This window comes from Vespula pensylvanica, chromosome 14 (assembly GCF_014466175.1).
Source record: "Vespula pensylvanica isolate Volc-1 chromosome 14, ASM1446617v1, whole genome shotgun sequence".
Classification (NCBI taxonomy): Eukaryota; Metazoa; Arthropoda; class Insecta; order Hymenoptera; family Vespidae; genus Vespula; species Vespula pensylvanica.
The window spans coordinates 3,557,898-3,585,050 of record NC_057698.1 but is presented as its reverse complement, the minus strand read 5'-3'; the positions used below and the strand labels follow the sequence as shown (position 1 = coordinate 3,585,050).

At 32.7% G+C, this 27,153-nt stretch overlaps 5 protein-coding genes across 12 annotated transcripts; 3 read left to right on the top strand and 2 right to left on the bottom strand.

The window, feature by feature from the left end:
* Position 1: 1 nt before the first annotated feature.
* On the top strand, positions 2-4,629 carry LOC122634291 (ubiquitin-conjugating enzyme E2-22 kDa). 3 transcript variants are annotated; one of them, XM_043823100.1, is made up of 6 exons: positions 2-75; positions 208-256; positions 2,810-2,962; positions 3,117-3,199; positions 3,362-3,525; positions 3,612-4,629. In XM_043823100.1, exons 2-6 carry the CDS (start codon positions 245-247, stop codon positions 3,746-3,748), a joined length of 549 nt encoding a protein of 182 aa, XP_043679035.1. In that variant the 5' UTR covers positions 2-75; positions 208-244; the 3' UTR covers positions 3,749-4,629. The 3 variants fall into 3 exon arrangements, with proteins under 3 accessions (XP_043679035.1, XP_043679032.1, XP_043679034.1); XM_043823097.1 differs by lacking the exon at positions 2-75 and adding an exon at positions 701-1,483 and having other exon boundaries at positions 124-256; XM_043823099.1 differs by lacking the exons at positions 2-75; positions 208-256 and adding an exon at positions 585-1,647.
* On the bottom strand, positions 4,275-7,833 carry LOC122634287 (E3 ubiquitin-protein ligase RFWD3-like). Its single transcript, XM_043823087.1, has 3 exons — positions 7,485-7,833; positions 7,182-7,358; positions 4,275-7,093 (listed from the first exon to the last, which is right to left on the bottom strand). The coding sequence occupies exons 1-3, from the start codon at positions 7,504-7,506 to the stop codon at positions 5,598-5,600; spliced, it is 1,695 nt and encodes a 564-aa protein (XP_043679022.1). The 5' UTR covers positions 7,507-7,833; the 3' UTR covers positions 4,275-5,597.
* Positions 7,834-8,808: 975 nt separating this feature from the next.
* Positions 8,809-14,604, top strand: LOC122634207 (the record flags this gene model as incomplete). The annotated part of the gene is made up of 19 exons (XM_043822910.1): positions 8,809-9,216; positions 9,283-9,392; positions 9,496-9,671; positions 9,758-9,918; positions 10,018-10,206; positions 10,493-10,623; positions 10,693-10,869; positions 11,184-11,509; positions 11,618-11,653; positions 11,737-11,927; positions 12,030-12,308; positions 12,453-12,515; positions 12,603-12,834; positions 12,908-13,056; positions 13,141-13,242; positions 13,328-13,537; positions 13,601-13,783; positions 13,889-14,038; positions 14,119-14,604. Coding segments are annotated over 19 exons (3,480 nt in total), but the record flags the coding sequence as incomplete, so codon positions are not given.
* Positions 14,605-14,671: 67 nt separating this feature from the next.
* On the bottom strand, positions 14,672-20,734 carry LOC122634285 (kinesin-related protein 4-like). Of its 6 annotated transcripts, XM_043823084.1 has the most exons (9): positions 19,106-19,233; positions 18,651-19,013; positions 18,311-18,560; positions 18,097-18,239; positions 16,262-18,027; positions 16,024-16,155; positions 15,361-15,534; positions 15,013-15,230; positions 14,672-14,867 (listed from the first exon to the last, which is right to left on the bottom strand). In XM_043823084.1, the coding sequence occupies exons 1-9, from the start codon at positions 19,176-19,178 to the stop codon at positions 14,735-14,737; spliced, it is 3,252 nt and encodes a 1,083-aa protein (XP_043679019.1). In that variant the 5' UTR covers positions 19,179-19,233; the 3' UTR covers positions 14,672-14,734. The 6 variants fall into 6 exon arrangements, with proteins under 6 accessions (XP_043679019.1, XP_043679018.1, XP_043679017.1 ...); XM_043823083.1 differs by lacking the exon at positions 19,106-19,233 and adding an exon at positions 20,687-20,734 and having other exon boundaries at positions 15,361-16,155; XM_043823082.1 differs by lacking the exon at positions 19,106-19,233 and adding an exon at positions 19,417-19,453 and having other exon boundaries at positions 15,361-16,155.
* LOC122634292 (ubiquitin-related modifier 1) lies at positions 19,905-22,416 on the top strand. Its single transcript, XM_043823101.1, has 5 exons — positions 19,905-20,066; positions 20,178-20,242; positions 20,313-20,394; positions 20,904-20,952; positions 22,211-22,416. The coding sequence occupies exons 1-5, from the start codon at positions 20,023-20,025 to the stop codon at positions 22,277-22,279; spliced, it is 309 nt and encodes a 102-aa protein (XP_043679036.1). The 5' UTR covers positions 19,905-20,022; the 3' UTR covers positions 22,280-22,416.
* Positions 22,417-27,153: the final 4,737 nt, after the last annotated feature.

Below are 27,153 nucleotides of genomic sequence, written 5' to 3'. Positions count from 1 at the left end.
TTCTCTGCAGCGACGGAAGCGACGTAAGGAGGCTTTGCTCCGCCCACTTTAACTCGGATATTACCGCGGTAAACGGTACAGTCTTTTCTTTTCTTATCGTCGTTTGATCTTTTACGACATTACATCTTTTTCTTACGTTTTTCACTGTTTAATCGAGGAAATGAAAAGAAACAAGAAAAACGAGTAAAAAGACTTCTTTTTTTTAAGGTCACGCATCCCCCACGTCATCATTTTGTTGCAGAGCATGCTTCACGATGTACGTATTATAATATATATATACACATTATATATATATATATATATATATCATATACATACATTATTCACACACGTTATATATACATATCACGTACCCACATATATATATATATATATTATTCTTAAAAGCGAGAAGTTTGGCGCGAGAAACGTCGTATTCGGTGACCTTGAGGTATACAAAGAAATAATTTTACGCTTTATATTTCTTTAAAATAAAAATGAAAAAACATTTTTTCTTTTTAATGCGACGTAGTGAAAAAAGTAATTGAGAAAAAAGTGATATGTTACGTAGAAAGAAGAAGAAGAAGAAGAAGAAGAAGAAGAAGAAGAAGAAAAAGAACAGTAGCCTCGAAAAGAGGAAAAAAAGAGAGGGAAAAAAGATACGTGTTCTCGAGGATAAAAAACAGCAGTATCTTGATCGCAACTTCTTTTTTTTTTACAGTTAGAGCGTCCTTGAACGATAATGAGCAAAGGAACGGAAAGGACGATTGGTTCCGGCGAATTCACAATTTGGCGGCAGTTTCGAGGCGCGAACACGACATAGCGGCGTGATTTTAGACAAATCCGTGAGAGTGCGCATTAAACGAAAGAGAGAGGTGGGAAGGGAGAAAGAAAGCACGAGAGAACAACTGACAGTCAACGTTTTTATTCATCATCGATGTGGCGCCGACAACGGCGATCAGTACGACAAGTTGTTGGATGCGTCCGCAGGAGCAGAAATATTTGAGAAGAAAGAGAAGAATCAAGAAAGGTGGTCGGAAGAGATTCCTTCGTTCCTCTCTTTCTCGACCGTGTCGTGAAAAATTCGAGTTGCGCCGAACGGCAAACTCGGCGGCACAGATACATATCGCGAAGAAAGAGAAAGAGTGCGCGCGCGAGCGAGAGAGAAAGAGAGGGAGAGAAAGAGAGAGAGAGAGAAAGAAAGAAAGAAAGAAAGAAAGAGAGAGAGAGGGATAGAGGGAGAGAGAGAGAAAGAGAGAGAGAGAGAGAGAGAAAGAGAGTTAACGGAGAGGACGAAGAGCATCAGAGGAGAGCGCGCACCGGCTGACGCTCGAGAACAGCAGTACTTCCTCGATTCCATTCGTTAAGACGCGAGACTCAAAGAGACGATGAGAGCGTGCTGACGACAACGACGACGTCGCGCGTTAAAGATTCGGAAACTATGGCGAACATCGCGGCGCAGCGAATCAAACGGGAATTCAAAGAGGTTATAAAGAGCGAGGAGGTGAGTGGAGGGATCACCTCTCGGAGCAGACACAGATTCGATCTCTAGTCAATGCGCGAAGGAGAAGCGCTTTGCGGTTATGCGGCTTTTGCGGCTTTTCGTGTACTTTTATTCTTTTCTTTATCTCACACCGTGTGCACGGCATGACAGAAAGAGATAGAGAGATAAGTAGATAGAGAGAGAAAGAAAAATCGAGAGAGAGAGAGAGAGAGAGAGAGGGAGAACGAAAAAAAGAGGATGTGCTTCGGAACTTCTTCGTCGAGCGAGTTGTTATGAAAGAAGCGCGAAATCACCTGTTGTCTCCCATGAATGCACGATAAAACACTTGTCAGTCATTACGAACAATGTTTTAGTTTGACGACCGTTGGACTATCGTAAGCTCTAACATATCTCGTGTTACGGAAATCAGCAAACGCGAACTCTATTCGATATGTGAGCGATCCTCTAGATAAAATCGAATCTCCTTCGGGTTATATTCGAAATATCTCGTCTTTGTACGATACACTTCTGATTCATTAGCTCAGGTGTTATATAAAGTCGAAGTAACCGAATTATGTTCTTGCTGAGTCAGCGAAAATAGATAGTTATAATCGATGGCTTGTGTGTCATATCATATTTTCGGTTTTACAGTAGATATGCCAAAGATTATGCTACCAATTGACTTTTCCTTTCTTGCCAAAATAAAAGAGAGCGGATAGAAAAATCCCTTTTTGCTTTTTTCTGCATACCTGATTTTTCCTCTTCTCGTATACACTTTATTTCCTTAGGTATTTTTTGCTTCTCCATTATGTTCACTTCTTTATTGAATTAGTCTTGCAGTAACAAATAGCTTTTACGTACTTGTATATAAAAAATCTCAAAGAGAGTGTTGTAATCATTATACCACATTAAGAAATTAAATGTTATCGCATAGGATATTTTTTGTAGTGGTTTCTTATCTGTCCTTGGGTTCAAGGGTTATGGTAATATTATGTTCTTTTTTTCATAGAATGGAACAACAAAACTGGTTGTACCATATGCAAGATTTATTTAAAAATATCATTTAGTAATAGTCTTGTTTGGTTTTATGATTCTTATCTGTCATTGTGTAAACTTCATTTATCAGCAATAATTTTAAAATGTAAACATGTATATTATTTATTTCCACTATAGCATGATTTATATGTTGTTTTCTACTCTCAATTGTTTTTCTCTAGCATAATAAATCATGCAATTTGACTTCTTTCATCAAATGTTTTTAAGATAGAATATAAATATATAATTTAATTTCATGAATTTTCTTGTAATTATCCAAACTCTTACATTGCTGTTTAAATCTTGCTACAGGTTGCAAAGTGTGCAATTAAAGTCGAGTTGGTAAATGATAGCTTCACTGAATTAAAAGGCGAAATAGCTGGGCCACCAGATACACCTTATGAGGGAGGTAATTTTGTACTTGAAATCAAAGTACCTGAGACGTATCCCTTCAATCCTCCTAAAGTAAGCACTTTGTAAGTTAATATGTTTTAAATATCTTGATCATTTTAAGTACGGTAATAATTACTATGATGTATTAATATATAATGCACTGTAATTTTTATACGTTGCAATTTTTTATTAAAATATTTTTTAATTTATTTTATTTCTTTTATAGGTTCGTTTTATAACAAAAATATGGCATCCCAACATATCTTCGGTCACTGGTGCTATTTGTCTGGACATATTAAAAGATCAATGGTATATAATTCTATATTCTATGTCTATTTATGTATCTTTCATTATCGTCTATATAGAAAACATTGATATATTGTTAAAAGAATTTGATGCATAAATTTTCTTGTGCATTTATGTATATAATACGAAATATATTTTTACATTGAATACATTGTTATATTCAAGGGCAGCCGCAATGACTTTACGAACAGTATTGCTGTCATTACAAGCCTTGTTATCTGCAGCAGAACCGGATGATCCTCAGGATGCAGTAGTAGCTAAACAATATAAAGAGCAGCCTGACATGTTTCGTCAAACTGCTAAACATTGGACATTTGTATATGCGGGTGGTATGAATATTTTTTCTTTAACACTAACAGATTTAAATTTATTTATATGATCGTTTATATATAAAGTTTATTGTAAACAATTATAGGACCCGCAAAGATGCCTGAGCTAGATGAAAAAATAAGAAGATTAACAGATATGGGGATTGAAGAACATAATGCAAGAGTTGCTCTTTCCTCATATAATTGGGATTTGGAACGTGCCACTGAGCAGCTCTTCAGTTAGTGATAACTGTACAGTTAATTCATCACACAAAGACCACTCATTTTGTCATTTAGGAACTTCTGTAACAACACACTCAACTAATAATACCATAGCAGTTTTATAATAAAATTCAGCTCCTTTAATGGCAATATTTCCAGTGTAAAAAAAGAAAAAAGAAGAAGAAGAAGAAAGAAGAAAATTCGATAGATACGATTTGATATCTTTGATAGTTATCTGCTTGATTTATAAAATACAGGCTTAAAAAAAAAATCTAGTGAAACATATAAAGGCAAAATTTATAAGTAGCTATATATCTGAAAGATAAGGATTACAAACAAAAATTTAATTTTTAATTTTAATTCAAATGATATGATAATATTGTGCTTTCTAAGCATATTTTTAACTGTTATGGAAATTAAGTAGTGTGTTTATTACATCTTTATATTATTTTTTTTATAATTGTACGATGTTTTGGAACGATTAATGTTTTGAATGGTTGAGTGTGTATTTCTTTTAATTTTATGTACACAAAACAAACACAAACACATACGTCTTCTTTTCTTTATTTTCCGTTTATAAATTTTATGGATCAGGATATTACTTATACTTTACGTATATTTGTTTTTCCCTTTTCTTATAAACAAGTAAATTTAAAGAAATTCTTTTGGGTACTGTAGTGAAGTTTCTTGTAGAACAGTACCTGGTATATATTGGTTTATGTTACAGAAGTCAATATATGATACGATGCTTCTTATATAAGAACATATATCAAGAGAGAAAACATGTTTTTTTTGATCTTCAATATTATTTCCCTACACTTCTTTTCTTAAAACATACAGAAGTGTAATGTGATTAGATTCGGAATGTATGTTACTGAAATAGATGAAAATTTAATAATGTTAGATTGTATTTATAAAAACGTTCATACACTTAAATACCATATTGTTAATATTTACATTTTGTACATTTCTGGTGTTGGGTTATGGACGATGACCTGATTCTTCATCACCTCATATGCACATAGAAATATTATTTTATATTCAAATTTAGTGATTGACATTCCAGACTCAGATAACAACTGCATTTATTGATTACTGTTAATTATGTTATTCAAAACATACTCAAAAATATACATTACATTAAAAATGTATTTGGATATGCATTACAAGATTTTGCAGTATGGAAAAATATTTTGCAAACACAGATTGTAAAATTTCATACTATTTAGTTAAAAAATTTATTTAAACAAATTTTTATGTTACACGAGAAATTGATTTATAAAATCCATATTGAATTTGGTAATGTTGCTTTTTACTATACGAGTTCGATAAAAAAAAGAAAAAAAAAAAAAAAAATAGAACAAACAAATTTTATATTGTATATGAAAAAATATTAAATATGTAGTATACAATTGAAGTTTTCAACTTTATGTAATACTGAGTCAATTGTATCAAATATCGTTCTCTTTTCAAACGCATGTCAATTCAATTAAACCAAAGTAAGAATCCTCATTCAAGTAGATCTCTTATTTTTAATTTTTAACAAGACTTACTTCCACATTACATCTATTCAATTTAGAAAAAAATACTAATAATTGGTTTGTTATATCTTTTGTCTTTATATTATTGTATTTGGGCAAAATCCTTTTGCTGCAGAAAATTTGTAAACAATATTATAGGTAGAATACAATATTGTATAAAATAGGTATTAAAATATATATTTATAGTTCCTTAATCATTTTACTTGGTAGATTCATAAGTTATTACATTCAAAGTAAATATTTACATGTAATATTTAAAAATTATGTTTCCAATAGATCACGAATAAGGTAACTGATCAATAAGTAATAATAGTTAGCAAAATATCATTGTCACAAGGAGTTATGTTTGTACATTCTAAGTTTTCTTGCAGAAAGAGTTGCTAAATATACATTGTCATTAATTTTGAAAGAACACATATCTATGATTGGATCAGATACTGGAAGTGTGTGAACTTGATTACCAGTTGATATACTCCAAAATGGAATGCTATTAATAGATTCTTGGTGGACTGCAATTAGCGTGTCGTTTTCTACAGATATATGACAAGGACGTGATAAAAGTCGTTGAGAATTTCCAGCATTAAATGTATGTACAATATTGCATAAAACCATTTCATCATTTCCTTTTTCAATAGAACATACAATATGCCTTGCTTGAGGTAGTCGTTCGTTAGGTCGACAAGATATAAGAGCATGATTATTTTTTTTATCATAACGTACAGAAACAAAAGGACCTTGTAAATTCATTTCTTTTGGTATATATGTAGATTCTTTTAGCTCGTACGCGTTACAACTGTTTAAACGGCACGCTATAAATCCACCTCTACTAATTCCACATTCTGCATATGCAGGTACTGTTGCTAAAGAAATAACAGGTGATCTGTCATTAGGACTTTCTAGAAGACCAACAGGACTTGATGTTTGTCTAATATCAAATTGAATTATCGATCCATTTTGAGCACCAGCAAAAAAGATATTAGAATCATCACCTGACCAGCAGCAACTCCATAATGTAAAATCTGTTGTATATGAATGCATTATAGTGTTGTTTTGAATATCAATTAATTTAGCACTTTTGTCAAAGCCAACACTTAGAAGTATAGATTGTTGTGAGGGATGGAAACTAATGTCTCTTATAGCTTGAGAATGAAGAAAAAGAAATTGTCTTGGTACAAAGTTTTCGACATCTATTTTTTTTACACCATATCCTGTAAATAAGGGATTTCCTGATTTTTGTGATACAGCCAATAATCCATACCAATGATTATAATCTAATACACGGCATCCATCTTCTTTACAGATCTCTAAAGAATGTTCAAGATGAAATTTTGTACTTGTGTTTGCTGACACACTTTGACAACGATTAAAATCACTTTTTGTAGTGGAGAGTTGATTTTGTAGCTCAGCAATACGATTTTTCATAGTAGTCAATTGTTGTTCATATAACTTTTGTCGAAGATTGCTTTTCGATAATTCTATTTCGATACGATTTTTTTCTGCTGTGACAGTTGATAATTGATTTTTCATTATTTCTAATTCGGAGGTATCAATGCATACCAATTTTTTAGCATATAACATTCTAATGTCTTTTACAGCAGCTTTTCTATTACATTGTGGACATCTTCGATTTGAAGATGTACAAGAAACCTGTAACCACCTTAAAAGGCAACTACGGCCAAACAAATGTCCACAACGTAAGCAACACAAGCGATGTTCTCCAGTTGTTGTCCATAATTCCATACAAATTGGACAAGATTGATCAGAATCATCCGTATTCTCATTATTATTATCCGCCGAAGATTCTTCTGTCACTGAGACTTTTTGACCTAATTAAAAATTAATTAAAAAAAGTATATATATAATACATAAATATAAAATATTTTTTATACAATAAGGAGAATTTTAAATACATACATTTTGTAACTGGCTCATTAATTAAACTATCAGTAACAGTGTCAGTACTTGAATCATTTTGTTCATTATTAGATGGTAATACATTTTCTTCAGACACATTTTCTTCAGATACATTTTCAACAGGCGAAGGGAGTCTTTCAGGAATAAGATTTCTCTCCTCTGATTCTTCTTCTTCACCTGAGAAAATAAAAAAGAAAAAACATTTTACTATATTTATGGAATATTAATAATGGTTATTATTAATTATATATCACTACTTTTTCCCTGTTATATTTATAAGTAATATTGAAGCCGTTACTTAACTGTATTCCATATCTTCTTCCATTTTTTTGTTAAGATATTATTATTTTATGCTGTAATAAGCATTGCTTTAACAAAAATTATATTTTTATCTGATTTCAAATATATTATTAAGATATATTAACATATTTTACATGCCTTGTATAAGTTGTTAAGTACTTGATTATCTTTGATGATTCTTAATCTTAATGACATAAATAAGTAATATTTTTTTTTAAACAATAGTTTCTTTTTATACAAACAATAACTTTTACGATGATATAAATCATTCAATGTAAATATAAACACGTTAGGATATTTACAATTTATACTTGATATAAACACACATAGACTCAGTCGATTAGCGATTACAGCGCCAGTAGGTTCTTAAAAAAAATTGTTAACTATTCGGTAACACATTATTTTATTAGAAACATTTACTCCCATATTCTTTTATACATACATTACAGACGTATATTATATTAATTTATTTAACTCTTATTTACAGAAAATGTAGTCTACTGTTAGGGGCAATTTTTTTAAATTAGTTCACATATTTCGCCGTTAGATCGAGCTTTTAAAAACCGTTGAAATATATAAAATCTACACTTATATGCAAAATTTTTTCAATTTTATATTCTTTAAGATAATATAAATATTTTATTATATATATTATATTACATATTTTAATAATGATTATATAATTTTTCTTGATATAAATGTATATTTGTTTAGATAATATATACGATAAATACTATCTTGTTACTTGCACCATAGTTACAGTAACTGCATTCAAGTAATATATTTCTAATCAAATGAAATTATTGGCAGATAAAAGATGATCGTAATATGTTCATATTTTTTCAAATAGAGTTTTTCTAAAGTGAGTGACGTCTAACTTTTTTTCCCGATTACATAATATTACGAAATTAATTAATAATAAAAATTAATTTTTTTCAGCTTCGGTTAAAAGACATTGAAAATTGTTCGCCGCTATTTGATACCAACACCGAATCTTCGCAAAAAAAAGACGATAAATATATACGACAAACAATATCTTTTATATTAGCGATTTAGAGATCAGAAGTCGCGCGAAGAACGGTGTTGTTACGAAGGTAAAAGAATGAAGGTAAAAATTAATATACGAAGTAACAAACGCGTATATTTATTTTTATTACGTTTGTATTATTTTTATTACGCAACAAAAAACGGGATTATTCAGTTTTTGTTGATGCTCACTTTATAATTACAATAATTTTTTATTATTTATTTTAAATATTAGATGTTAAATGTATTTCAATTATTTTTATATTATATAAAAGAGAGAAAAAAAAATAATGAGACTTAAATATCTGATTTCACACAGACGCGACGACTGTGTGCATTGAATCAATTACATTCTCCAAAAAATTCCACGACATCCGTTCTCATTCACGGATCTGATACTTTTTCTGGAAAAAGTAATAAAAAATTGTTTGATATCAAACGCCGACGTTTACAACGTGGAAAACTTCAAAAGAGTAATGGGGAACATGGAGACATTCCATCCTTAAAAAGAGATACATTTGCATCTTTAGAATCTTTATTTGATATAAAGAAACCTTTATATCTATCGAAATTAAATTTTGTTCAGATTCAACATTATAAAGAACATCTTATCTTTGAAACTCACAAGGCCGAAAAACATTTGACCGGAGATTCGATATTAAAAACTACTGAATTATATCCGAAAGTATTTCTCGATATTTCAAAGCAGGTATGATATTTTTTTTTTATACCCGTAAATATTCGAGACGATGTATTCATTCGAATTTCTTTTTAGAAAATCGACGAAGAAAATTCTTTTCCGAATAATACATCAGAAGAAAGTGGAGAACCAAACGTAAATTCAATAACAGTAATAAGTCATTTAATTGAAAAGGATTTGTTGAAGTAAGAGAAAGTGCAATTTTGAAAAATTTCTTGATATTGATATTATGATTAAATTAATTGATATTGTAACAACACGTTTTTAATTATTTATCTTTTTTTACAGTAACATTGTCGCGCAGGAAAATCAGACAAACACAAAAATGGCGGACGAAGTATTGCAAGAAGAAGAGGAGAATATTAAAGAAACGGAAGTTGAAGACACGGAGCAAGAAGCATTGAAAGAGGAGGATGATGATTTTTTTCCACCTTCTTATCCGATACCATCTGGTGCTGGCGAGGGTGCGTTAAATTTATTTATTTTTTTCTTCTTGTTTTTCTGCTAGACGAATAGAACAGACTTTTTTAAATTTCATTATATAAAATAGGTGTACCCGTCGAAGTTGGTAGACGTCGAGAATCCATGTTAAGTTCTTCACCTTTAACAGAAGAATCTGTGATGGATGAATTAAAAACAGCGGATGAAAGATGTAATATAGTTGCAGGCGAGATAAAAAAATTAAAAGAAGAAATGGTTGAACTTACCAATGTAAATTGTTATTTCTTTAAGATCGCATAACGTTATATATCGTATCTTTCCCTCTCTCTCTCTCTCTTTTCCTCTCAACATATTATTTTTTTTTTGTAGAAAAAAGAATTGACAGATGATGATACAATACTGATTCAAAAGAAGCAAGAGGATTTAATGTTAAAATTAGCTGAGTTTGAGCAAATGACACGGAAATTACAGAGACTATTAGGATTAACTGATCCTACTAGCGAAACATTTTCAAGAATGTTCGGCTTGTTACCGTATCCTCATACAAGATCAATCGAGGTAAGATTTTTTATTGATCTTTTTCTTTTTTTAATATGTGGTAAATCCTGTAAAGACACTCTGGTTAGTCAATGAGTACCAGGGTTGTATGGAATTTCTATCTATTAAAATACCCATGATACCTCGGATACTTTTCTTTGGAATACCTTTTGGATTCCGGATTTACGAGGAGAATACTTGAGTGTATTAGCTTGATCGCTTACGATATTTTATTGATTTTTTCTTTGAACGTAGAGATTACGTGATCTCTACGAGCGATTTAGAAATATGTATTGTATGTATATAGGGTGCTGGAGAAGAGATAGAAATTCCAGTGGCTGAAAAAGTCGAAGATGTTAAAGAGAAACTTGAGCCGACTATATCGCCGGCAATAGAAGATCATTTTGATTTACCTCAACCAGAATATGAAGAAGATAAGTAAGTCAAATTAAAAGAATAATTTTATATCATATATTTATATAATTTCTTTATTTTTTATATATGAAGACTTCCAAGAGTAATCGTCTGTGGTTACACAGAAGACGAAATGCCAAAAATCGTGATAGCGGATGGTGATCGAGGAGGAAAGAAAGAATGTTTGCAAAATTTAACAGGAAAATTGACCGAGTCATTGACAATGCAAGAGAAATTAGTTAAAGAGAATGCACAACTCGAGGGTGGAAAGTACGTTTGTAGAGATTAATTATATTACTAGTTTTATAAAATATACAAGTTATATCGAAACAATCGAATGATAAACAAAGAAATGATAAAAATGTCAATTAATCACCGTGACAACGAACTATCAATGTTTTTGCTTAACGAATGTCGCAAGATGTACTTTTTAAGTTTGACGAGCAGGACACGGTTATTCACAACTTTATGACAACCTGGTTGAAAATGAATACATCATATCTATAACGTGCAACGAGTGATTCGAATATATGCCATTCTTAAGGAAAGCGCCTCGCCTAGCTTTGTTGCGATTAAATTTGTAGATACAAATTGGAGGAAGCACTATTGGAAAAAGATACAGCTGTGGAGTGTCTTCAACGGAAGGTATGCGGCTTGCAAGCTGAAATACGTTTAATAATGAAGGAGAATACGGACTTAAATCGTCGATTGGCTTGTTTAAATCAACGTGTCACTACTTCTACTTGCTGTTACACATGTCCAGAACGTAGATCATCTTGTTCACCGCCAGTGGTCTCACCTTTGCCAGCGTATTCGCAAGTAACTTCCTCCGTTCAAGATCAGGGTTGTTGCCAGTGCAAATATTGCGTCACATATGACAGTCCCGTTCAGTCACCAACCTCTGTATGCGGTAAAAGAAAAAAAATATTTATAAAGTCTTACTTTTTTTCCTTTATATACGTTTTACGAGAGATCTATTAAATAATTGATTGTTTTTTTTTTTTTTTTTTTTTTTTAGTAAACCCATACAGCAATAAAACGTCGAACGATTGTGGTAAGAATACTTTATCAGATCTTATTTTTTTCTTTGAAAAATAGAACAATAAAAAAATGTTTAAACTTACTTTTATATATCAGGCTCATCGAGATTAGCAGGTGGTGCATCGAGAACAGGCAATTGTATATTGAGTACAAGTTCGTCTCAAATCGAAGAGATGTGTTTCCGTAGTCCAACAGTTTGTACAAAACCTGAGCCGACACCCAGAGGTGTTTGCCCGGCTGAATTGGAAAATAAGTTCGCTGTTTATGGGAACAATACCAAACAATTGGTACTTTGTTGAATATTCAATGATATTCTTTCATTCTGTATCCCGATTTTTATTTTCTTTTTCGTATTTTAATTTGTATAATACATTTTTATTCATCCATAGGCACAACAATTAGGTAGTATGGAATGTGAAGTACGAAATATGCAGATAGAACTAGCAAATGTTCAACGAGAACGTCAACAACTCGAGCAACAACGCAAATTGCTTAAATGTTCCGGACCCTGTGCACCATGTGCTTGTTGCCCTCCTCCATCACCTTGTCCGGGTCTTTCACAAGGTCTCCCACCTTCGATGATTTCAAATTATGTTCCAAATGTTTCATTATCTTCCACGATGTCACCATCTGGAAATGGAACAATTTCACCTATGCCTATTTCAAAGGTATTTGCAAAATTTCTTTTCCATTGTAACATTTTACAAACATTATTATATCTAACAGTAAGTTTGTGAGCTGAGTAATCATAATGTTCGATATAAATAAATTAACTCACAGCTCTGAAGACATTTACGCTCGTTTTTGGTCAGGCGCAGATCAGTCAACAATCCACGTCTGCTATGTGTACTGGGACCTGTATAACAGCACCTATGGTAAGGATCACTTGGCGAGATTTGAGATCACTTGAGATTTTAGGTATTTCTAATGCGATCGTTTTATTTACTCTTTTCTTTCGTTAGGGTGCAAGCACTTGTCCTCAACAACAACTACGTGATTTGCGAGAACAATACGCACGTCTTCAAGATGATTACAAGAATAAATTATGCGAGGTATCTTGTTTACGAACTGATACGGAAAAATTAAAACAAGAAGTTCGAGATTCAAACGAGGAAAAGGAGAGGACGGAAATAAAACTGATAGATGCACAGGAACGTTTGAAATCCTTAGAAGCCGAAAGAGAGAAATTCGAAGGTAATCGTTTCGATTTAAACGAATTTCTATTACTCGTTTATACAAACTTATAATTTTTTAATTTACGAATTAGGACAAAAAGAGTTGATGGTAGAGCAAGAGCAAGCCTTGTTAATGGCCAAGCAACGTTTTAGAAAAGCGCAAGACGAATTAGAAGAACTTCGATCATTAATTCAAGATCAAGCTGCTCAACTGGAGGATTATCGCAATAAATATTTACAAGTTCGTTCTCGGTTGAATTATATTTAATTTTCATATCCTGTTTCGAACGAGTTGATAAATTTAAAAATAACGAAATTATTTTAGGCTCAGCAACAGGTGGAAGAACAACGCCGGCAACTCGACCTCATGGAAATGGATAATGCTCGAATGAATGAAAATGTAACGTTAGAAATTGGAAGAGTTAAAGTACGTTCGTTTTCATTATTATTTATTCATTATTCGTTATGAAATAACATCGATAAAAATTAATTTCAATATCGATTTGAAAAAGAATCAATTCCAAGAAAAACTCGCTGAACTCGCTCCATTGCCGGATATCTTGAAACAAACTCAGATGAAGCTTCAAGAAGCTCAACAAATGAGATTAGTAGCCGAACGTAATTGCGAAGATCTTTCACGAGAACTTTTAGGATGTAAAGATAAGATTCAAACGTTGCAAAGTCAATTGGATGTATTGCGTAACGAGCATCAAGCGTTACAAGTAAGTTTAAACATTTGTTGATTGATTAGAACGCATGGTTTTATTCGTTTGATACAATTTTAGGAGGAAAGAGGACATGGAACAGGACGATTCGATGAGTTAGAAAAGAAAAATGCTGAATTAAGACACGATAATGAACGTATGAGAAATACACTTGCTCGATTCGAAGAACACGAGGCACAATTGCAGAAACGGATAGATGAGAAAATGCATGAAATTACTCAATTAACTGCGATGCTCGAACAAGTACTTAGATATTAGTTTGGAAATATTCGTATCAGTAAACATTGATATAAATATCGACATTTTCTTGTTTTGTTTTTCTCTGATATTTACGATAACTTGTTGAAGGTGAGAGAAGATAGTGCAAGACAGGTAGCACGTACTAAAGAAAGATGCGACACAATTAGGCGGACAATGCAAGGTCAGATAGCTGAAATGGAACGACAACTGGCTCAGTGTAGAGCAACAGCTAGAGCGGCACAGAAGGATAGAGACGAGGTAATAATCTCTTCGCGTGAATCTATTTTAATTGCGCAAGTTCATTGAAATTAAACATTTTTATTCTAATGATATTTCAGATTAGGCAAAAGATGCAGAGTCAGATAAATAATCTAAACGAGGCTTTCGAACAAGCTCAAGGCCGTATCAGATCGTTACAAGGACACGTGAATTATCTAAAGACTTCGTACAGTAACATTTTTAAAGGACAAGGAGAAAGTCCGGTCGGTTTACCAGGGGATGGTGCACTTGGTACTGGATACGACTCTTGCGACTGCAATTATTAATCGACTTATATATTTTTAGTATTTTTACATGCTCTTTAATACTCTTAACAGTATTTATTAACAGAGCTTAAATTTTACTCGTTTATTATGAGATTTAAATTACTTTTAAATTATCGTGACTCATTCGTATTCGAAAGATCAGACAATTTTGAAGAAATTCAAGGAAACACCAACTAACGTTTATCACTAAAGGCGTAATGGATTTATGGAAAAGGAAATATTTTATAAGTCGGTTTTTGAACCATGTATATTTATTCAATAAATCGACAATGTATTTTCTTTTTATTATCGATGAAGTTAGACGATGGAAAAAAAGGTCATATATAAAATAAGACGAATCGTGAAATAAGAAAGAAAAATATTATTTACAAAGGAAAGGGCACGTATATCTAATGTTGTTTAAACTGTATCAGTTCATTTCAACAGAATGAAGCATATTGAGCAAATTTAGTATAGCATCGGAACGCGAACGTACTCGTTCCATTTCCATACGAAATTCTTCCAGTTGAGATTCGATACGTCGTGTATACGCGTGACAACATCTGCAGGTAAAGAAAAGAAATTATTTTTTTTATTATTTATTTAACAATTTCACGCTCGAGTTAAAACAAAGAGGTCAAGAATATAGAAAAAAAAAGGGATGTAAACAAAGAAATATATAAATATTATTTATACGATATAATTTACCTTCCGTTAGATTGCTGCAAGTTTGAACAACCAGCATCTGGCGAGTTACAAGACGTAACGTTGATTTGTGGAGAGTAATTAACTGAATGTGATGCCTCTTTCCCATTGGAACATTTTTTAGATGAACTCGTACTCCCATTGCGATAATCTCCGCAACTTTTTAAAAGATCCATTAAAATTCCTCTTACTTTCTTACCGCTGGATCTTCGTTGTCTAATCTGAGTAATGTAATGAATAGTTTAGTTTTATTTATTTTCATATATGATCGATTACGATATTAAAAAAAGAAAAAATATAGTGTATATATATGTATGTATCTGTTCGTGGAAAATATTTGATTTTTCTTACTTCAGGTGTTTCGCAGGAGCTTCTTTCTTGGATTAACAGGTCATCGTTGTTACCCATTGGACTATGATTACAAAAATGTTCAACACCGCTATCGTGATTACATCCCATACATCCTAACGTTGATTTGCATGAGTGCGATGTTTCTCTAATCGTGTTACAGCATTTCATATCATTCTGAAAATTCGCCTCTGTATTATGTAAAGAAGATCGACGACACGTAGTTCGATGCTTACATATCACTTCTTTGGCATCGACTGTTGGATTTATATATTCGTACAAATCCTTCCTACAATCTGGCGTATTTCTAAATGGGAACTTCTTTTCTGTGTAAAACCCTTCTTTAACACAATTAGGACTATCATTACTATGTTTTAGTCTTTCACAATCACATACATATTTATAATCTCTTTCTAAATGCTCTATGTGATGTAAACAACAGGAATGTGATTTCTCTGGTAGATTAATATTTCGTTTGTGTATGGAACATTCTTTCTGTTGGTTCAATAAAATACACTTTTCACAAGAAACAGAAGCGCTTGGACTTAATAAATTATCTACATATACTTTTGCATCTGATCTATCTGGTACATTCAAGTACTGATGTGAGGTATGTCCTTCATTACACTTAGGTGGTAATTTTACTTTTTTGTTCGTTGAACATACCATTTGACTACCATTGAACTTTCTGTGTGGTGTAACGGTGTTTTGCAAACAAGCACATTTTTTGTTGACGCAAGGTGATTTTGTTGATACTTCTAAATCTTCTTCTCCCTCGACTATTGATGTTTCACTTATCTGTAGAAATCGTTCAAATGAATGATTAGATTAATCCTCGCAGTTGTTTAAAAAGTAAGAAAGTTTAAGAGTATATGTATGTATATATATATATATATATACTTGCCTCTTTGCCCCAAATGTTGATTGTACCATTTATTTCGGACATACGTACTTCCACATTACCAAGCAAATATGGACCACATTCTCGTATACAGTTCATACTAACTGCTTCTTGATCATTACTAGGTATTTCTGCTTGTATCAAAATACTTCGATCGTCTGTATTTTCATCTTCTCGATATACAAAACATTTCACATTGCTTTCTTGATTTTCAATGTCTTCCGTTTTATCATTTTTGTCTTCTATGGTCGTGGGACTAGCCGAACGACTTAAATTATTTATTCTATTCTTTTGTGTATCTAATTTTACATCATTGTAATTATCCGGTGTTTTGACATCTATATTAAAGTCAGAAATTGTCGTACTTGATTTTCTTTTTATTTCTGCTGTATGTGGTATTTTCAACGGTTGTAAAAATATTGAATTTCCAAGCATTTCAGTGGCTTTCCTCTTTTTCGTATTGAGCGGTGATTTTATTGTGAAGGTATTGGAACCAGCTATTATTGAACCATCATTTTCCTTGACAATTTCACTTTCTTCACTTCCACTTGGTCTTTTAACAGAGCGACTACTATTGTGAGAAGTAGATTTTATATCAGACTTTGACTTTCCTTGTGTTATACTTGAAAGTGTTTGTAATATTCTGGAAGATGTGATAAATGCTCGTGACAAAGGACGATTCATTTTTCTTGGCGTATCGTCTGTCATCACTAAACTATCCTCTGAGTTTAATACCGTACCCAGATCTGGTGGTTTAATCGAAATACCAGAGCTACCTGCGCTATCCGTCCATTGATTTATAGAGCTCGTTACAGATGTAATACTACTGGCAGATAGTTTGTTAGAATTTTCTTTCGTATCACTAATTTCCTTAGTTTCTATTACTGATTCCGCAATTACGTCCGTTTGTATTGCTACAACTTTTGTTTCACAAGTTCGATTTTCTTTATTGTATTTTGTAAGAGACATTTTTAATTCTTCCAATTCTTGTTTCATTTTTAAATTCTCTGCCAACGTGTTTTGATACGCATTTCTTAGATTATTAAATTGAATAGTTTTTTGATCGAGCTGAGTTTTTAATAATGTTATTTGCATAGTTTCCAAATTATTTTTGTTGGTATCCTCGTTTATTTTTTCAAATTTCGACTCTGCATTTTCTTTAGATTCTTCGTTCATTACCTTAATACTTTTCACATTTTCTATTTTTAATGAACAGGCCGCAGAGTCACTATTGTTAGCTTCAATGGTATTTATAACATCAACGTCACTGTAAGCTTGAATATCATTATTTTCATTTTGTTCAATATTCATATTTTTGTTTAACTGTGCATCTTGAGTGAAGTTCGTGTTATCTTGCATATACTCATCGTAACTTAACGTGCGGAGATTAAAAAGATTTAATTGTTGTTGATGTCCATTAACTAAAGGTTGTTCATCTGTGAATTTTAAATCCTTTTGAACAGCAGATTGATTGTAGGTATGATTAAGGATATTCATTTGTACTGAACCATTACGTTTTTCATTTTTTTTTTCGGTACTTGAAAATTCTTTTTCTCCCACATCTATGCCAGTAGCCTTCGCATCTTGTTTAGGTTTATTAATTACTATTTCTTCTTCTTCTTCTACTTCACCATTTTCTGTTATTGGTGCCATATATAGATTTTTATTTGTATACGACTCTTCAATTTCCAAATCTTTAATTGCTCTTTCTGCATAATCCTTTATAACTTTATTTGTTTTTATATCTTTACTTTGTTCTACATCAATATCTAGACAATAAATGAAATGAAATAAGATTTCTGTTTTTTGAATATTTATGTTTATGTATAATATTTTACCTGTTCCACCTGCACAATTTTTATCTTTCATATGATCTTCTGTAAATTCTTGATCTCGTTGACGTCTTTGAGACGAAGAAAATTTGTTTTGCTCTTTTATGTCGTTAATATAACGTTTCACTTTGCTTTCTATATGTCTGTATCTAAAAACATAGAAATCTTGTAATATATAATATTTTGCAGAACGCTTTAATAATATTTTTAAATACTCAACCTATATCTTTTTCCTAAATCTGGATTGCAAACGTTGTTTTGGAAGATACTTAAATCTTGCAGAGAGAGACTCTTGTCTCTGTATCTTCTCTTCAATTTACTCTTAACGCCTAAGCAGTCCGACGCAGTTTCAAAGTAATTTCTTTCATATTCCTCGTCATTATCATCATCTTCTAGATCATCTTCTACATCATCGTCATCATCATCATCTAACATTCCATTGTCTTGATCATTTTCAATATCATCCATATCTGCACGTAAAGAGTTAATATTAACAATAAATATAAGACATAAGATATAGATAAGAAATATGTAAAGAATACATTAAACTATTGGATTACCATCGCTATTACCATAATCTCCATCATCGTCATCGTAACGTGGATCTGTTTCTTCTTCGGACGAGAGAACGTAAACGCTAGCAGGGCCTTCTTGTTCACTAGTACAAGGACTACGAGATTGTTCTTTCGTAGGAGACTCTTCCTCGTGATGTTTCACGTTACTGATATCTGAATCTTCGCATTTAGAGGATGTTGAAACACTGATGTATGTCGGCATTTCTTCGTCTTCTAACATTGGTGTTTCAGAATGAGCCATTGCCATAGCATCCACGCTTTTCGAGTGATTCTCATTTGATTCTTCTTTCTCCGTTTGATTGTTCATCTCGATATCGCTCGACACACGTTCCTTCTGTTCCGACATGTCTAAAGTTAATTTATGTTCGTTAGTACCGTTATCAATACCGCTACAGATGATTGTTGTTAACCATCGGGAGATAAGACAGTATTAGGCGCACTTTTACAATATTTCTCGATAGGATCCAAATAAATCGTACAGGGGGTATGAAAGTCTATTGCGCCGTCCGCCATCTTAAACTCGCCTCCTTTCAGAGCGAGCTAAACGTGTATCAACTTCTGTATGTATATATGTATGCATATATATATATATATATATATATATAATGTATATATATATATGGTGTATGTATGATGATGTATAATATGATACGTGGAAATCTCTTTCGACTTACACAATTTTAGAAAGTTATTTTTATCCCATCTTTTCTTTTTCTATTACAAAAACACAACGATATGATTACTACGTTACCATACACTTTTTCAAGCTTCATCATTTCATGAATATTACTAAGAACCAACGAGAATATTTACATGTCAAGCGCCTCTAACGGGACTAACGACCCGCGTTTACATACAGGGCTGTACGATGAAAATCGATCATTATTTAAACAATTTAATAATTAATCCAAAAGTGGATATATATCTTCGAAAATTGTTATAATTTTGATAAACGTAGTAATGCATTTTTATTCATACGATGTTCCTTCGATTTATATCGAAGAATATTCTTAATTATCTTTTATGAAGGATAGGAAATTCGATTTTGAAAATAATATTCATAAATATGTAATAAAAAATTAATTCATAAATTTCTATAATATATATATATATATATATATATATATATATATATATATATATATCATTGAATCAAGTTACATTAGTAAAATTCAAAAAAGTACGGCGATCAGACAGTACTGTCGTCCAAATTCTGAAAATAAGGAACGTTCCTCTTGTTCAGATTAGAATGCCGCATGCGTGCGCGCTTGTGTGTTTACGGAAGCGTGTTACTGGAAAGTGTGCGTCGAAAAATTGAGAAAAGAGAGAAAAGAAAGGGAAGAGAAAATTGAAAAAAATGCCTTCCGAAGACAAATCTCTTCCAATAACAATTGAGTTTGGGTAAATGTTGCGAGAAATATATTAACGTTTGTCAAGTATTTTTATCACGAAATGACAACTATTATACTTCACTAATGGCAACTATATACTTCATTTACATTGTTTTTACAGAGGTGGTGCCGAGTCATTGTTTGATAAAAAGAAAAAACACGAGGTTAACTTACCTGCTGGCGAATGTAAGTATATAATAAAATCTTTCTTTGTTTTATAAATATTCTTGAATAATGATAATATGATATTTCGTAGGGAAATTGAAACGTTTATTATATTGGATAAAAGATAACCTATTGAAAGAACGACTGGAACTCTTTATGCAAGAAGATACCGTGTAAGTATCGTTTGATAAATCTATTCGTAATCTTTTTTTTTTATATTTTTTGAAATTTCTATTTCGAAAACTTTCCCTTTTTTCTTTGCGTGAAAAAAAAAAAAATAAAAAGAAAAGAAAAAAAAAAATAAAAAAGAAAAGAAAAAAGAAACAAAAAAGACGAAGAAGACAAAACGAAACAAAAAAATTTTTTCTTCGATAATTCGATCTCGATGATGTTTTAATCAGGATAATCACAACATGTAGAAAAATGTTGAAACGACCCACGCGGTTTCCTTCCGATTTCACTCACCTTTCCTTGCTCTATGTACAATGACACGTTCACATTTTCATCATGGCAACTAGCCTGTGTAGTACCATTCTGTTCCGATAGGCAGTGTCGCGAATTCATTTGGCGGGCGAACGCGGTAAAATGTAACAGTCTTATAACGTTCGAAAGTGAATAATAGTGATGTGAATGATGTGATTTTGTGACAGTTAAAATTGAAAGTTGTAATTTGATCTTTCAGACGACCAGGTATTCTCGTTCTCGTAAACGACACTGATTGGGAATTATTGGTAAGTTTTATTAGGTTATATCGTTTAATTTTATTCTTGTACATACACCATTTTTATTCTTTCCTTCCTTATAGCATTCTAATATTCTCTTGATTTATGATGTTATTTTAAGATAAAAATTAGAATCGTTTTATTTATTTATTTTTTGCTTCATGTAAAGAAAATACAAAAAGAAGAAAAAAAAAAAAAGAGAGAGAGAGTAAATAGAACTAACCATGTGAGAAATAGATTTGTAAGTTAGTTAGTTTCGCCGCTAGGCGGCTCTGGAGTTTGTTGCAATGATTGATCATTGACGTACAGTATCGAAGACAACAACTTATAGGGATCTGCACTTACCAACATCGCGTTAGAAAGTTTTGAATAGAAAGAGGATCTTACAAAAATTTAATCAACGAAATGATTATCAACAATTACTTTCCAAAATAATTCAAATGAGAACCTGCCTCTCTAAAAATAAGATCTACCAAAATATGTAAGAATTTATTTTCCATTCCATTTAATATTGTAACGGAGTTAACGTAACATCAAACACATTCACGAGGGAGCTTGAAAAGCGTTAGCAACTCTTTCTTCCTTTCTATCTCTTTCTCTCTCCTTCTTTCCTTCTCTCGAAAAGGGCGCAAATCATCTTGGCTCGCCACACCCGCGGGAAAATTATCATTTTAAATTTGTAAATGTATAGTATAGGCTGTGAGGCGCTATTAGAGCTCGTAGCTACTTTTAAAGGGAAGAAGGGTGGAGGGAGAACCAAAAAGCAGACGGGAGAAGGATGATGGGTTCGGCCATTATTATGATAATACCAACGTTTCGCAAAGCTTCTCTCGCACACTTCGACTCCCACGTCTCTTTGTCTCGCTTTCACGTTTCACCCTCTGCTCTCTTTCTATATCTATCTCTTTCTCTCTCTCTCTCTCTCTCTCTCACACACACACACACATACACGTGCGCGTGCGAACACACACACGGATATAGCTTGCAAGTTCCTTTGCTTTCCTCTTTTCCTTCCTAAATGCTGCTTCATCTCATATGCGACGTCCTTCCTTGGAGTACTTTTTCTTTTCTTCCTCGTCAGGATCAATTCGTAAATTTTAAGGGAAACTCTCGTTTGGATCTCTCGAGTATTGTAATAGATCTTCTTGTCCAGTGACGTTATAACGAGAAGGATTCTATTCCAAAGTGAACACGTACATATGTACGTTCCCTTTCAATTTACGCGAGATCCTTCGTAACACGAAGGAATATCTATCGGTGTTTACAGGGCCAAGGAGATTACGTCCTACAACCGAGAGACACCGTGCTCTTCATATCGACGTTACACGGTGGTTAAGACAACGGATGGACCGTCGATGTCGATGGAAAGACGTATGATATTCGAGGATGGCTATTCACGAATCCACAGAACTATACTGGAGAGAGTTTCTTCTTCTTATTATTATTCTTCGATAATAAAGTTATTTCTATAAATGCCTGATTTGATTATGCGAACGTATAGAATTTAACAAAAATTACGAAAACTTATTTGATCTTTTTGTTAATTTTTCACGATTTTTTTTTTTTTATTATTCTCGTTTCACACTATTTTTTTTCTTCATTTCTTTTATTTCTTTCTCTCTCTCTCTCTCTCTCTCTCTCTCTCTCTCTCTCTCTCTCTCTCTCTCTCTTTTTCCATTAATTTTTTTTATATACTTCACAAATATCAACGTACAAACGTTTTAATAGTATTACACGTACAAATTTTGTCAGCTGACGAGTTAACTATAAACGTATCATTTTTATTTATGTTTTTACTTTTTTTTTTTTTTTTGGTACATGTATATACACACCTGTTCTAAAATTACAGAACCTTGTGAAGGGAATCGTCGTACGATCACGTACGTGTCGATCTCGTTAGCGGGAGGGCATACTAATTGTAAGGACGATTGAAAAAAAAAAAGGATAAAATAGAAACAAAAACAGAAACAAGAAGAACGAAAACAAAACAAAATATAATAAAAAAGATAGGAAAAGAATAATATACATACACATGTATTATATATATATATATATATATATATATAAAGAAAGAAAATTCTCTCGTACTCTCAAAGTTCGGTCCTTTGATCGAAGGTAGACTTTCACAGGACGTCACTTGGCAAGTTCTTTAAGGCGAACGTGCTGGAAGACGTACCATCGTAATCATCGTTGTTTGGCATGTGCATTCGAATAGAAATACGTCGAAAAGGGAAGTTTCGAATGGAATAAAACTTGCGTATGCTTTCTTTTCTTCTTTTTAAGAGACAAAAAGAGTGAGAGAGGAAAAGAAAGAAAGAGAGAGAGAGAGAGAAAGCTTTACGAGTTCTCTTTCTCTCTCTCTCTCTCTTTCTCTTTCTTTTTCTCTTTCTTTTTTTCTTTCTTTTTCTCTTTTCTAAAAAGAGAAACGTTCTCGTTCGCGCGACGTACAACGTTCAGGATAAGTTTCTCGTAATGACTATAATACAACGGCCGACACTTTGGCTGGTCTCCAAGGATTCTCGCCACGATCGCTCTTTCCCCTACTTTTACCGTCGCTTATTTCGTCCCTGAAGCTCCACCACCGCGAGCAACGTCCCGGTACTTAGTACCACCCTTTGCTACCATCTACGCGATACCTACCCCCACTTGCTTCCCCGCCCCTATTTTCCTCACCGACCGACCGACCGAGCTTGCCCTCCTTCAACCCTCTTACTCGTCCTCTTTACTTTGTGGCATGCTGGGCTTTACATACATTACGTTACAATTAACATTGGACTTTCCACGAGTTTCACCACTTTTCGACGCTTTCGAGAATACTCGAAATAAGAAATGAAAGGATTTAGTTAAGGAAAAAGCACGTGCCGACGGATAAGTAGAAAATAATAGAGATAGACAGATAGAAAGATAGAAAAAAAAATAGACAAATGTAGAAAAGATTGACAAGTAGGTAAAAAATTATAGACAGACGGATGGGAAAAGGTGGAGTGGTAAATAGAATAAGATAAATAGATAGAAAGAAACAGAGGGAAGAAATATTTATGAGATTTTATCTGTATAAAATATAATAGATAGAAATAGAAAGAGAGAGAGAGAGAGAGAGAGAGAGAGAGAGAGAGAGAGAGAGAGAGAGAGAGAGAGAGAGAGAGAGAGAGAGAGAGAGAGAGAGAGAGAGAGAGAAAGATAGACGAAGAGAGAATTTTTAATTATACTAATTTAAATTTATAATATAATTTATATATATATATATATAATATAATTTAATATATATTTTCAATTATATTAATTTAGATTTATAATTATTTTATATATGATAATATGCAATAAGAAACACAAAATTTTTAAACAATATATAAATATAAATCACGTATCTATAGGAAAAAGGGGACATAAAAAAGATAGATGAATAGAAGAAATATTTATCATACTAAGTGTAAATTGTAATCCGTCAATATAAAATATAATGGAGAGAGAGAAAGAGAGAGAGAGAGAGAGAGAGAGGGAGATAGAATATTCTTGATCGTAATATGATAATTTATAGTGAAAAAAAAAAAAAATAACTTTATAAAAATAATGTATGAATATAAATGAAATATGGAGAGAAAGAGAAAGATAGAAACAAGGAAAAGAGGTACAAGAAAGAGAAAGAAAGAAAGAGAGACAGGTAGACAGATAGACAGAGAAAGAGAGAGAAAGAAAGAAAGAAAGAAAGAAAGAGAGAGATAGACGTGCTTTATCTGGTATGCGTGGAAAACTTGGCTCGTTAATTAACCGCTCGAAAGAAGGAATTTCTAATGGGACAGGCAAGTAGCTCTCTCACCTCCTTTCTTTATTCTTTTCGCCCTTTCACCGATTCGTTTTAATCGGTTTTTAGTGAACCAGAGTACGTCAATCTGGCACGTTCTCTCTCTCTCTCTCTCTCTCTCTCTCTCTGTTTTTTCTCTTTTTTTTTTTATATAAAAAACACGATACATCAATCACGTCGTCATTACACGATATGTAACACAGCTGGCACATCGAAAAGGGGAATACTCTGCAATCGTTTCAACGAGCTTTACTCGCTCGTGTGTTTATTCGGTGATTCTGGAAATGCGTTGGTACGTGCTTTCAACGGTGTACTCCGAATGGAGAAGAACGTGAGACCTGAAACGCACAGCATCCACGTTTAATCCGGCCTAGCTAGAAACCTCCTGTAACTAGCAGTATTATATTCTCTCTCTCTCTCTCTCTCTCTCTCTCTCTCTCTCTCTCTCTCTCTTTCTCTTTCTCTCTTTCTCTCTCTTGTTCACTTTTGTTTGAACTATCAACAGGAATGTTCTTTACATTGCTTCTCAACATCGTCATTATCATCTCTCTCTCTCTCTCTATATATATATATATATATATATATATATATATATCTTTCTCTTTCTCTCTTTCTTCTTTTGTCTCTCTACTTACGTATATAATATCTGTAAATAAGTATCCTAAGAGGATCATTCTAAACGATTATTATACAGTAGATGAATTACGTAGAGACGTAATAGAGGAGTCCGCTCGAAACTCCACTTCCAAACGTTATGACATTTATTGGACACGTGTTACGCGAACTCGCTTGACCAAAACGCGCCCTTCTCTGTTGATCATTTGAAAGCTTGAAATCTAAACTGGAGTCACGTTAGATCCGCATGTAGAAATTCACGATTTATTCATTCGTTTAATCCTTCATTGCTTAACAAGCGTGTACTTATTGATCGTGTATATTTTTATTTCCTTATAAAAAATCTTTCTTTTTCCCTTTTCCCTTTCTTCCTCTCTCTTTCTTTTCTTTCTTTCCTTTTTTAAGTCTCTCGATTGCACTCGAAATAGTTTGCAATGTATTTTAAAATAATTTTTATCCTTTTCTTTTAGAAACATCGTCAATGTTTAGTTATATATACCTACATTAAACGATCTTCGGGTGTTCCAAAAAATTAAAAAATAAAAAAGAGAGAGAGAGAGAGAGAGAGAGAGAGAGAGAGAGAGAGAGAGAGAGAGAGAGAGAGAGATAGACCGATAGATGGATAGATAAATAGATATAGAAAAAAAAAATATCGTGCGAGAAATTCAACGGAATTAGAGTAGAAAGGGTTCTCTTCCAGATTTTCACGAGAATGAAATCAGCCGTTGTCTCGGTATCGTCGCGAATTAAACTTTCGCGTCTCCACTAACGGTTGTTTCACTTTGAAACATGCGTATAATTTCTGTTATCTTTTCTACTCCTTTACCAACCGTATATACCATTCCCCTTCTTTTTACTTCCTCCTTGTCTTTCCTTTCTTCCTTCTTTACTTCCTTACTTACTTACTCCACCTCTCTCTTCCTTCTTCCCGCGAAATATAAAATAATAAAGGCACCGACGAACGAGTCCCTTGGGAACTTTGGCTATTTTCTCGAAACCCTTCCAAACTAACGCGTCTCGAACTTTTAACGATTCGCCCTCTTTTCTCTTACTCTTTTAACGGTCTCCTATCCTTTTCTTTCCTTTTCTTTCTATCCTTTTTCCTTTTTCTTTCGTTTGATTTCTTCATTTGCAGTTCCCTCTCAAATTTTTATTATCGTTTATCGATTCTTTTTTTTTTCTTCTTCTTTTTCTTTTTCTTCTCTTTTCACTTCTTTTCTTCTCTTCTTTTCCTTTCTTTCGAACCCTTTACAAGAGCAGAAAATTTCAGTGGTTCTACTCGACGTTCTTTTTCTCTTTCCCTCTCTCTCTCTCTCTCTCTCTCTCTCTCTCTTTCTCTTTCTTTCTTTCTTTTCTTCTTTCTTTCTTTCTTTCCACTCGGTAATTACTACTTACTCGCATAATTACACGTTCGTTCTCGCGTATGCCGTATTTATTTTAGTTTAACAACGGTCTAACCATTAGAGTACTAATCCTCTTAATGTCTTCCTAGTCGGTGTGCCCTGCGTTTGTTATAATTTTTTTTTCGTCATTTCTTTTTTCTCTCCTCTTTTCTTTTTTCTTCTTCTTCGAACACTCTTCTCAATTTACACCGAGCATTTCATTTCTGTGATTAATTCGTTTCGCAAGAAAGCTTCGAGTACAACGCTCTCCCGATGTTAACGAAACGCGAACGGAGAGATATTTTAAAATACATTCGTCGTAATTTACGTTTCGTTTTCATTCCTAATAATGAAATCTCAAACAACAAGTTGAACGTGTTCATGAATATTCGTAGTGGTATTTACAAAAAA